General features: G+C 42.7%; 1 protein-coding gene, 1 long non-coding RNA gene and 1 pseudogene across 4 annotated transcripts in view; 2 read left to right on the forward strand and 1 right to left on the reverse strand.

Moving 5' to 3' along the window:
* Positions 1–4519: 4519 nt before the first annotated feature.
* Positions 4520–9666, reverse strand: LOC106320249 (annotated as a pseudogene).
* On the forward strand, positions 5165–6867 carry LOC106320252. 3 transcript variants are annotated; one of them, XR_001265728.1, is made up of 6 exons: positions 5165–5366; positions 5437–5629; positions 5727–5889; positions 5979–6051; positions 6155–6447; positions 6555–6867. It is a non-coding gene; the product is annotated as an uncharacterized LOC106320252 (long non-coding RNA). The 3 variants fall into 3 exon arrangements; XR_001265727.1 differs by having other exon boundaries at positions 5166–5366; positions 6155–6241; positions 6498–6867; XR_001265726.1 differs by having other exon boundaries at positions 5168–5366; positions 6155–6867.
* Positions 9667–10920: 1254 nt separating the features above from the next.
* LOC106320250 overlaps positions 10921–12509 on the forward strand; it is a 2805-nt gene continuing 1216 nt past the window's right edge. Inside the window, exons 1-4 of the mRNA XM_013758618.1 lie at positions 10921–11272; positions 11340–11450; positions 11502–11873; positions 11951–12423. Of these exons, the coding sequence (XP_013614072.1) occupies positions 10921–11272; positions 11340–11450; positions 11502–11873; positions 11951–12423 (1308 nt within the window). The remainder of the gene's footprint in view (positions 11273–11339; positions 11451–11501; positions 11874–11950; positions 12424–12509) is intronic.

The following is a 12509-nucleotide window of genomic DNA, read 5'->3' on the forward strand; positions in this document are numbered from 1 at the left end:
GGTACTTGTTGCTCTGGATCATGTTTATCAAGCTTGACTTGATCTCAAAGTTATTGTTTTCCACAGCTGGTGCTCTGATGCAAGCTCTATGCCCATGGATATTAGGCTCATCATGTGTGCCAATAGCTCTAGCTTGGAACTGTGGGTGTTGTGGCCTAAGGTTGGCAGCTCCTTGGCCAATGCCCTCTCCATCTTGAGGCTGATTCTGATGTTGATCCATCACAAACCCCAATCTGTCTAAGTGAGCTTGTTGCTCTTCTTCTCTTCTTCTCCTTGCAATCTCCCTTTCAAGTGCTCTAATGTCTTCAACTCTTGGAACTAGGTCTGTTGGGCCTCTGCTCCGCAAGTTCATGCACCTGAGATACAAAAGGGCTAGGAGAGAGAATCAGTAACTAGATATAAGGAAAATAAGATTTAGTCTCAAGCAAGAACCAAATCTCAATGTCAAAATCAACTTAGAATTGGCAACGGCGCCAAATTTGAAACGAACTTTTCAATGGTCCAATAATCAAATCATCATAGTAATTAAGATGTCAATCCATTTCTAAGAGTTTGAATCAAATAGAATTCAGGTTTTCAATTAAGCTAAATGCAATCAATAAGATGAGTGGGTTCAATCAATCTAACAGGTTTCCAAAGCAACTAAACAGCAACTTTCAATCTATTGGAATAAGGAGGAATCATGGGCATAGGATTTTGATTTCAGATGACTAAGATTAAATCTAAAATGGCAAAGTTTCAATCAACACATTCCCCTAAGTCTAGATATCAATTCTAAGCAAGTTCTCTTCCAAGATAAAAACTAATTTACTCTCATGATCAAACATCAAATTCCTTTGGTTTGTGTCAATCAAACAATCATTAAGGATAGATCATTCAACTTTCCTAACTCCCCTAACATCAAATCCCTTTGGTAGGGTATGCTAAGAGCTTGATGAGTTGGCTCAGACATTTCATCGAACACCTTTCGGGCAAGGAAATGTCTAGAGTTCTAAACCAGAATGGCCAACTCAAGCTTAGCATTAAGATCACTCAATCAAGCAAGGAAACACATTAATCTACTCTAAACATTCTAGATCATCACTTAATCATCCTAAATCATCCTAACCCATGAATCCAAAGATGACTACTCACTCATAATCATGGTAGACACTAGATCATTAGTTGATCCAAATCTAAACATGATTAATGGTCAAAGTAATCAAGCAAAGATAAGAAATTATGATCAAGATTAGATCTTTCTTCCAAAAGTGGCTTTTTATTAGATAGAAAACAAGATAAGATCCTAACATTTGGTTTAGAGAGTATTTATATGACTTCTAAAACCTAATGGGCTCAGACAACAACCTGAAAGGCCCAAATAAAACATAAATTTTTGATCAAAATAAGAGAAACGCGTGCGGGTGTGTGAGGTCGCTCCACCAGGTCGCTCTGCTTCCAGAGCGGGTGCCTCACCCTGCCGCGGGACATCGCTTCAAATGCCAGCTTTGTTTCTTCGTTTTTGCGCGCGGGTTACGGACCTCGCTCCCCATGGTCGCTCCACTTCTTGAAAGTTGTCGATTTGAGGTTGAGTTCGGACCGGGTGCCTCACCCCGCTGCGGGACATCGCTCCGAATACCAACTTCATTTCTTCTTTTTGGGCACGGGCTGCGGACCTCGCTCCGTCTTGGTCGCTCCCATTCTCGAGAGATGTCGACGGGGTGTTGGTTTGGAGTGGGTGCCGAACCACGCTGCAAGAGGTCGCGCTGCCTTTGTTTCGTCTGGAGCGGGTGTCGTAGGTCGCTCCCATTGCCCGCTATGGTGCTCTACTCGCTCAAACAACACTTTCCACTCCCTTTTTGATCCCAAATGCTTATAAGTACCTCCAAGAACTCCAATGGACACTCCAACACCTGATAAAGACTTATGCAATGCAAAAAAGAAACTAAAATGCATAATCCCTAATCTAAATGACCAAAATATGCAAGAATGAAGAGTTAAAACAATGCAGATGTGCAAGATATCAAGACAGCCATTCCAGGGCCGTACCAAGTGGTATCAGAGCCTCTTGAAGGTTTATGGTTTGATTATCTTAACCAAGGACCACGTATTTCATCATATATCCAGCAATCTTCTATGTATTCTTATAGAAAACATGAAGAGAAGGCTAAACAACCAGCAACAAGGAAGTTGTTGCAAGGAAGAAGAAAAGAGATCCAAATTCCACTGTTCTATGGAGAGTTTGATCCAGACACATATCCAGAATGGGAAAAGGATGTGGATTTCGTTTTTAACTTCCACAACCACACTGAGGAGAAGAAGTTACATCTAGCAACTACTGGCTTAAGAGGGTATGCGCTTGACTGGTGGTATCAGATTGCTAAAAACAGGAGACGCTGTGGAGAGTTGCAGATTTCTTCTTGGTATGAGATGAAGTCTGTCATGAAGAAAAGGTTTGTAGCAAAGAGGTATGGTCAAAATGATTTGGAACGGTTGCAAAGCCAATCTAGATCATCTCAAGAACGTGTTAGGATATCCAGAGAAGAGCCACAGACCTGCTATGATCATGAGGCACAACGAAAGCCGCAGCTACTGCAAACACATCTTGATTATCCTGACTATATGCAGAGCACACAGTTCAAAGAAAACCGAAGGAACATGATAGCTGAATCACTCACTGTTGTGACTAAAAAAACCCACAACAGAGGCCAGTCCCACGTCCAGCATCAGGAGATGATGAGCTAAGTTGTTATCAGAAGGCACCAGTTGAGGAGAAAGAAAAGATTGCAGCAAAACCGGCTGTGAAGATACCAGTGATTGAACCAGCATTGGCCATTCCTTTTTGAGGAGAACATTCAGCCATTGAAATAAAGCTAGAGGAGCAAGTACCAGGAGCTTTGTGTGGTCTTATTCGCGACCAAAACAAGGCTAAAGAAGAAGGAGAACTTGAAGAGGCGCTTGTAGTTCATAAAGAGTTACTTGAGACTTTGATTGAACAAGGTGGATTCATTAGATCTTTTTCTTGTGATTTACTAATCCAGCCTTTTGTATGTGTTCAGTTCAATCTTGTGGAGCATCTGAGGTTTGTCAAGGGTCTACAACACTTTGTTTTTGAACCTGGAGGGAGCTTGAGTGTGCACAGAAGCATCAAGAACACCCTTGTCAAAATAGCAGCAGCATTGAAGCTTGATTTTGAAGGGTCCTTGCATAAACAGGAAGAGCCAATGGTAGTTTCTGCTGACTATAAGTTTAGATCACGTGCCAGGAAGTCAATGATCAAGGCTTGTGTTTGGTATCAGTGTAGAGAAGCTCAATCAAAAGCAATCGGATCTGAGCTAAACAAGGAACAAAAATTGCTTTCTCTAAGTGCCGTTTGCAATGAGATACATCTAAGGCATGAGAAGGGCTTGCAACACTATGTATTCAAGCCAGGGGAAGATATGTATGTGTGCAAAGAGAGGAACAAACTCGTGGTTAAAAGAGCAAGGAGTTTGGAGTTGATTGATCAAGGTTATGTTATCTTACAAGGCTTGGATTTGAGGACAAATCCTTTTAAAGGAAGAGGAAATGGTGCGACCTGTATCAGCTTCAAACTCAAGTCCTGGACGTCCATACACGTACCAGAAAGGCAAGGGGTCTCAACACGACCTAATTGGCTCATTGGAGAGCTTGTTGGCCTTATTCATGAGGTATTGGACCGAGAGAAGGCTATGGGCCTTGATGAGGCCTTTATAAAGATAGGAATGACTATGGGCCAGCATGGACGATTAGTATTCAATCTGATTGACCAGGAAATGGATGGGATGAAGCTGGTTGGACAAGAAATGAAATGAGTGATCTGGTATGATCGAGAAATGGACTGTTCAAACCGAAATGGGCGAGAAATGAGTTGGAAATGGAAGATGAAGAACCTGAGCTGGAAATGGAACATCAGGAGCATATATATCAATAAAATGAGCTTATGGAGGTACTTGGTCGGACCAGGAACAAGATGGATCGAGCCCAAGCAAGAGTTGTTCGAAAAAGGCCTTTATCGGCCGAAAAATTGGAAAGACAAGCCCGCTTGGATTATGATTGGCCCAAGAAGATTATACACGTCCAAGATGGTTTATTTTCAGTTTATTTATTATTTTATTAAGTTTAAACCAATTAGGATTAAGTTTGGTTATATTAAACAAATTAGCAATATGATTAGGATATGGTTTTTCATAAACCGACTTGGTTTTGGTTTACGGTTTATTTTAGTTTAGGATTTCATTTTCTTCTTTCTTTTATATGTAACCACGAGCATCCATGTAATCATTCAACCATTATTCAATAAAAGTAAGCTTTGGCTCAAACAATCGTCTCTGAGGAGACTTTTCTATCTTGTTCATGTGTGAGCAACTCTTATCACAATAAAAAAATTGATCTTTTGTGATCCATCCTAGACACCAAGCAGGGTGAACCTATGTCTCAGGAGCAGCAAAACATCCTTAGAGCCTTCCACAGCTTGAAGGAGAAGACCATCCTCATCATCTATCATCCACCCACGCCCCCTTCAAGTGATCCACGGAGAGACAGCCATTCCAGGGCCGTACCAATACGTAGCAATAGGCATTTTGTGTGGCAAACTAGGCAATGGTGCCTCAAAATTTAACACCTGGATCGCTTGCTTTATCGAAGGCCTAGAGTTTATATCAGGGTGAGCACGCCACAACCCTACAGTCATAACACACTCTGCTTGTTTCATATCATAATCTTTACCAATTTGATGATCAATGGCTGAGATAAGTTCTCCTCTTCCGTACTGATTCCATACCCTTTCTACAAGACTTGCTTCAGGCTCAACTTTTCCTTGTCTCGGCTCCACTGACTTCTTTCCTATGACAATCTCTACCAAAACAATTCCAAAGCTATAGACGTCAGATTCTTTGCTAGCCCTTCCGGTGCTTATGTATTCAGGAGCCATGTAACCAAAAGTTCCAGCCAATCCTGTAGTCTGGGGTCGTAGCTCGTGATCCATCAACCTAGCCAACCCACAGTCACCTAGCTTGGCATTAAAGTTTGAGTCAAGCATTATATTACTTGCCTTAATGTCCCTGTGGACAATGCATTTCTCCCACTCCTCGTGAAGGTAAAGCAACGCAGAGGCTACACCTAGAGAGATCTTAAGAAGGTCTATTAGATTTATTAGAATTAAAAAGATATAGAAAATAGCAATAAACCTAAGCGAGGTCTCTTAATCAAGGACCAGAAGACACGTCTCTTGTGATTCCTCTTCCTCCCTCTTCACCTTCTCCAGAACTTCTTCCCACTTCTCTGCCTCCACTTCTCCCTCATCGATTCCGACATGGCTTGGTCGTTGTCCTCCATGTTCCTCTTCTCGTTCCTCGTTTTCAATCGGGGTAAGTGTTGATTTAATATAACTGCTTTCTAGGGATTTCTCTCATGGTTTTGATTCTGTTTAACAAACAGTCGAGGGCAAGCAAGTTTTAGAAGACGGGTACGAGGTTACTACAGTGGTCGACGGTCATAAGTCTGGTTTGAATCCACACACGGTTTTACGGCGAGTCCCTCGATTCCTCTGTCTCACCCGTTCTCATTCCCGGCGTCCATGTCTTCCATTGCCAGGTTCCCATATCAAAAAAGCCTCATAGATGCTCATAGGGTATATATACATAGATTTTTCTGCATTGATATTGTCTCAGTTGCTGATTATGTCTTGAGTTTCCTATGTTCTCTTTACATATTATTCATTGGTTCAGGATACTGTTTTCCACCATTCCCGGTTTAATGATGAGTTTAGATCTGAAGAAGAATCTGATGAAAAAGATGATGATGGAAGCCTTCAAAACCTCGTGATTGGGAAGCCCTATTTGGTGAAGGGAACAATGATGATACCTTTGTGCTAGGCATTAAGCATACAAGGTACATCCTCTTTTACATGGGAGTGCATGCTTCTTGTTTGTGATTGATTTTGTAGTTGGCTGAGACTTGAATCTTCTTGTCGGTTCCAGGAAGAGCATTAGGCTGTATAATGATTTCATTACCTCGGACATGATTATTGCTTCCCCTCTCGGGTTACAGTTGGTAGGCACCCCTTATATACTCTTATCTTTTTGTAAGATGATATGATTTTGTTATGGTGAATCTTCTTCTTTACTCAGTCTCTTATCAATTTTACTCTTTCTAGGCCTTGGGAAAAGAAGAAGACAAGAAGAGACTGAGCAAAGAAAAAGACAACAAGAAAGTGGTTCTTGATTACCTGTCCTCCATCGAGGTACTTTTGTTTACCATTGCTAAGAAGATCATATATATTGGAAGTTGTATTCTTCATCTTCTCTCCGTTACAACCTCCTCGGTGGACTTGCTGTTCGCCGTGGTCGTGAAAAGAGTAGTACCATAGCTTCTGTTTCTTGTTCTTGTTTGTTGTTACTACTACCAATCTGATTATTCAGAATAAATCACAAGAGAAACAGGAAGAAGGTATACGTTCTGCTTCTCATCAACTCTTGTGTTCTTTTTTTCTTTGACAGGCCCTGATTCTCATCAACTCTTGTGCTCGCACTCTTTATGTTTATGTCCGTGAGCAGCAAGTTATTACCTTTCATGTCAACTGCTGAATTGATGAAAAAAGTTATAAACAAGTACGCGCAAGACTTGTCACTGCCTCACCATGCCAACAAGCAGTGCAGGTCCGTGTGCCATTGGGTCTGACCTGTGGTCTTGTTTTCTTCTTGTTGTCTTGTTTTCTTGTATCACGGACCTAGAGATTGGTTAGTACATGTATATTGTATTGTTGTGGTCACGTTGAAAGTGTTTCACGGACAAGAAATGAAAGGCCTTTGTAATGATTGTATGATTGTGTATTCACAAACTTGTATAAATAATATCTTGTAATTGTAATGAAAGTGTATTCACAAGCCTTTGTTCTTCCTTCTCATGTTTTTCCTTTCTTTCTCCTTCACATGTTCAAAATATTCATCTAAATCTAAAACAATTTCTATCTTGTAAACAATTTTTGTAAACAATTTTTATCTCATGGCAACTTCTTCTCAAAACAATTTCGAAGGATCAATTGATGATAATTTTGATCAACATTTTGATCAAACGCTCGAGAATCTTTTTGTCGTTGATGTATGGAGTGTGGAGAGAGTTCGTATGGGGAGGTATAGCTGGAGCTTTTGGTGAAGGGATGATGCATCTCGTAGATACTCTCAAGTATTCACATGTCTTAGAAACTTGTATAAATGAAACTAGTATTCACAAATTCTTTTACTATATTTTAAGAAAAAGTTTAAGTTTAATAAGAAAAAAAAATGGTTTTTAATTAAAAAAAATATATATTTTTTAAAAAACCTTAAATAAGAGACTTGCAATGGAGCACGTAAATTTTCGTACCTCTTAATTCAGTCTCTTAATTCACTTTTACAATTAAAAAGTATTTAAAAAAAAAAAGAGACCCATTTAGGATCTCTAGGATAATGGTAACAGCCCATGTGAGATGAGGTTTCTTACCGAATAGGTGTGAGTCAAGGCTACCATTTGGCATGAACTCGTATACGAGGAGAAGCTCTTGTTTCTCATGACACCAACCAATGAGTTGAACAAGGTTTCGATGTCTCAAGCTGCTGATGATCATAACCTCCGTGATGAACTCTTTCTTTCCCAGTTTAGAAGCACCGGAAAACTTCTTCACAGCGACCATTGTATCCAGGTCATTTAAGTATCCTTTATAAACTGCTCCAAACCCTCCTTCACCCAACTTTCTTTCATACAAGGGCCCTGTTCGTTTGCTCACCCAGGTGATCCATCTGGGTGAAGATGCAAATCCATGTTCGTTTTGTGCATTATAATGCTACATCCAGATGGATCACCTAGCTGAATTTTTAAAAATTCATCTCAAATTGTCACCCAAATGAAGGTGAGTCTTGATGGTGCATCTGGATGCAGATGCATCTAGTTCAGTCCAAAATGATTAATGACAAAAATGATTTTTTAAAATCAAAATATTATTTTCAAACCGTAAATTCTATTTTCTTGCATATACATTTTTCCGCTATAACCAAAAAATACATTTTCTCGCAAAAACTGAAAAAAACACATTCCCGCTAAAACGGCAAGATGCGTTTTTCCGCAAAAAAAATGTAAAACGCACATTTCCATAAAAACACATTTTTCGGTCAAACCAGTAAAATCGCACTTTTCGACCAAAACCGAAAAACGCATTTTCCCGTCAAAAACGAAAAAACGCATTTTCCCGTCAAAAACGAAAAAACGCATTTTCCCGTCAAACCCCAAAAAAACAAATTTTCCCGCCAAAACCCAAAAAATGCATATTCCCGCCAAAACTCCAAAAAGCATTTTCCGGCCAAAACCGCAAAAAGCATTTTCTCGCCAAAACCGAAAAATTTCCGACCAAAACCGCAAAAAGCATTTTCTCGCCAAAACCGGAAAAACGCAATTTTTCCGCCAAAACCAGAAAAACGCAATTTTCCCGCCAAAACCGGAAAACACAATTTTCCCACCAAAATCGCGAAAAAGCTTTTCCCGCCAAAATCACGAAAAGAATATTTTCCCGTCAAAATTGTGAAAACAAACTTTTCTCATCGAAAACACTTTTTCCGCCAAAACCGCAAAAATACACTTTTCCCGTCCAAACCGCAAAAACGTATTTTTCCGCCAAACCCATAAAAACGTATTTTTCGCCAAAACCACGAAAATACACTTTTTCGCTAAAAACATATTTTTCCTCAAAAACTGCAAAAATATTTTCCACCAAAACGGTAAAAATGTTATTTTTCCGCCGAAACGTAAAAAATTATATTTTAGTCATTTTAGTAACAAGTCCACCTGGATGCAGATGGAAGTTAAAAAATGAAAAGCAAACGAACATAGTTGCATTCAGATGATTCATCTGGATGCATGGACGAAATGAAGAAACGAACAACACCCAGATAGAGCATCTAGATAAGACATCTAGATGGACCATCTGGATGCATCTTCCAGATGTACAAACGAACAGGGCCAAGAAGTTGCTTGTAGCTGAAGCAAGATCTTTATAAGAAAACCTTCTTGGCCCCCTGCTCCTCTTTCAAGATCTTCGTGTCACGATGTCAAGTTTTTCTTCTGTCTTCCCTGCTGCTTTCTCCTTTCTTTGATTCCTCTTCCGAAACAATGCAAACGCACCAGCAACCAAAGAGGTCAACAGGACAAACCCAGCAAGAGAAACACCAATAATGATGCCTGTCATGTTTTGAGTTCTCTCTCTAGGTTCTGCTACATCCAAGGTTGAGTTGAACTCCCAAGACAAGATCCTATGTGTTTGTACATGATTCAGTCGATTAGAATAATGAACTTAGAAAATGGGGTGACTAAAGACGTTTTTATTATAATCAAACAGAGGGGTTACAAGATTAACGGGAAGTAAGGAGACAAGACTGAAGGTTTAAGCAACAAGATCAAAGAGATGATTGGGAAACCCTAAATCTAGCCGCTTAGTGTGTAAGTTGTCCAAAAGTCCCTTTTTCGTTGTCTCCTCATCCCCTCTTATAGTGTCCTCGTCCGTGATGCCCTAACCGTGTCGTCCTTTGGGCCCTGTCGCTAAAGGCCGAGTATGCGGGCCTTGGTACTGTTCTCTCTAAGCCGAGTATATTTGATCGGCTTAACTGATCGGCTAAAAGTACTCTGGCGTCGAGCCGACATCTTTAGCCGCTTAAGCCTACTAAACTGGTCAAGCTTGCCGGGCTAGGGCCTGTTATTCGATGGGCCTTGTGGAGGGATGTAATCCATCTCCTACAATAAGTCCCCCCCAGTTCACTCGTGAGCGGCGTAGTGGTCTCAGTGAATTTGTGGGTCAGGTTCGTTCGTATAACAGGTCCTAGCGTGTTTAGTCGCACGCTGTTTTATTGACGTTTCTAGTCGCTTCGAGTAATGTTGAGTCGTTGATGCGCGCTTTCGCTTCTCAATCTCTTACGATGAGATGCAGTTTACTCGGGCGATACATCATTTTTTTTGGTGAGAAGGCAGAGGTCGGTTTTGTTGGTTAACCGGAGACCGGTTTGGACGAAGCTCAAGAATTGATGCCGGTCTGACGACCCGGTCGAAGACCGGTTTCAGCGAGAAGCCAACCGTCGCGAGTAAGTTTTTGGGCATTCAGGCGGCCTTTGAGGCCCATTTAGGCCTTCATAGACCTAATGATTGCACTCGGAAAAACGTGCCCTTGTGTTTGCTATAAATAGGTCTCTCTCCCTTGCCTTCGTCATTCCGTTCTGCAGATTTAGGTATCCGTTTTCTCTCCCTTCTCTCTACTTTTACTTTCTCTCTCTAGATAGGTTTCTCCTTACACAGGCTCGTCGGTATCGTCTGGCGGTTGTAGTCGTCCCCTAAATCCAGGATCATGCCTCTGAGAAGTCGATTGTCGCGAGAAGAAAAAGGGAAGGGCGTCGCAGATTCTCCGAGTCCGAACAGAGATGCACGGGTAACCGACAGTCCACCGGATGATTTCGACTTGATTCATCGCGACGCTCTTCGGGATTCAGATAATATGACCCTATCTCAACGCCTTTTGGTCGCTGATGTTCATAAGATGATCCGTGATGAATGCGCGGATCGCGTTGAAGTCGGGAGCAGTGACGTGAGCGGTAGCGGCTCTGAAGCGTCTAGCCAAGCCTCAAGACCTTTGAGACGAGCTAGTCGGGAGGTTCCTTTCGACCAGATAGATTGCCGTCCCACGGTCTATCATCCTGGGGGGATCTTCGATCTGAATTGGTTCGTGACCCGCGGGCTCAGTCATGGGAGAATGTCTTCGATTCTTGCTCCTCTCACAAGACGGTGAGGGATTTATTGAGGCGAAGTGGAGGTGCCGGCGTTACATACATCATTCCTTCCAAGGGACATCGTCCTTGGTCGCCTCCGATTGGCTATCAGTGTGTCTACGAGTCCTATTTTGGAGACCATATGAAGCTCTGGTTTCCAATTCCCCGACTGATCACGTCGTACGCATTTCGTCGGGACATCACCATCTGTCAGTTGCTTAACGGGTCGCTGCGCATCGCGGTTATGCTGATGGTGATGGCAGCGGAGATAGATGTTTTGATGAGTGTGAGAGTATTCGAAGAGTTAACTTTCACGAAGGCGGAGCCACATGGAATATTTTCAGTGAAGATGCGCTCGAGCTACAACGTCTTGGCTGGGCACCCGAACATGACGAAGGACTGGCAGCGCTCATATTTTTATGTCAAGTCTGACGAGCATGCCTTCTCGGAGCCACCTGGGGACGACTACCGCGTTCTATGGAACAAAACGCTTGGTAGATATTGTTTGTTGTCATCATGCCTTATTTGAGTATTCTAACAGCGTGTTTCTTGTTGTTGCAGTTCGCCACCCAAATACGATCGCATACCCGGAGAAATTCTTCGAGAGTGCTCAGGCGATCGCAGCTCACAGCCATCTCCGTTGGCCTGATCTTAGTCGAGAGTGGATAAGACGTCAAGAAGTTCTATCAACAACTTAGTCTCTCTTCTTTTTCTTTTCTACAGTTGATTGGGAGTCGAGACTTCCTGTTGTACTCGGGCCCCTTAAGTCGCGTCTGTCCCTTTTTACTCGGAAACAGCAGAAACTTCTAGACGAAGCTAGAAAGATGGACGGAGTGCTGGATTTGAGTGCGTTGTTGAAGGGGAAGCTGCAATTGCTCTCGAAGAAGTCAATTCCTGCCGATGTGCAAGGGTCGACCAGTTCTGACGCAGGCCGAGCTTCCAAGGAAGGAGCACCTGGTTTGGTCGACAAAGACGTTGGGGCGGAGCCTCCTGCCTCGAGTCCTAAAAACAAGAAGAAGAGCAAGAAATCCAGGAGGAAAGCGACCGAAGAGCTTCCTCTTGAAGAGATCGCTTCTCTCGACGAAACCTCTGAGGGTTTGGAAGCAAGGAAGGAAAAGGGGGGAAAGAAGAGACCTTACGAAAAGGCTACTTCCTCCATTGATCACGGAGAGGCGCCGGCAGTAGGGCGAGAAGGCGCTACAGGGGGTTCCGTTCTGAAGCGGCGCCTGAAGATCGTCCCAGAAAGAAGAAGAATAAGGGGTCCATCGAGGCAGAGCCGCGTCCTTCTGATGTGGAGACGGGCCTGGTCGAGGTTGTCGCGGGAGGCGGCGTTTCTCTTGAAACCCCTCCTGAGGAGAGAGAGGTCTCAGCGCGGGGCAGTGATCCTGTTGCGAGTGAGAGATCTATTCCTGATCCGTCTGCGAGGAAAGGGTCTCGTTCAGAAGGTTCTACTGTGAGGAGGAAGAAGATCGAGTTCCCCGATCGCGTCGAGTTTTCCTACAACGAGACGACTCCCCTAATCCTTAATCCTCTTAGGTGCACGGAGCTGACGCGCCAAATTCGTGGTGGGACGAAGGAGATGCCACAATTGGACGACCTTTACTTCAAGACTGAATACATAGACGCTGCTTCCTCGAGAGCTCGGGTAACTGCGCTACCCTTCATACTTTATCTCATTATTTGCTTCGTCGGGTTCATTCGTCTCACGTGGTCTGTGTTTGTCGTTTCTGC

This window comes from Brassica oleracea, unplaced genomic scaffold, assembly GCF_000695525.1.
Source record: "Brassica oleracea var. oleracea cultivar TO1000 unplaced genomic scaffold, BOL UnpScaffold00859, whole genome shotgun sequence".
NCBI lineage: Eukaryota > Viridiplantae > Streptophyta > Magnoliopsida > Brassicales > Brassicaceae > Brassica > Brassica oleracea.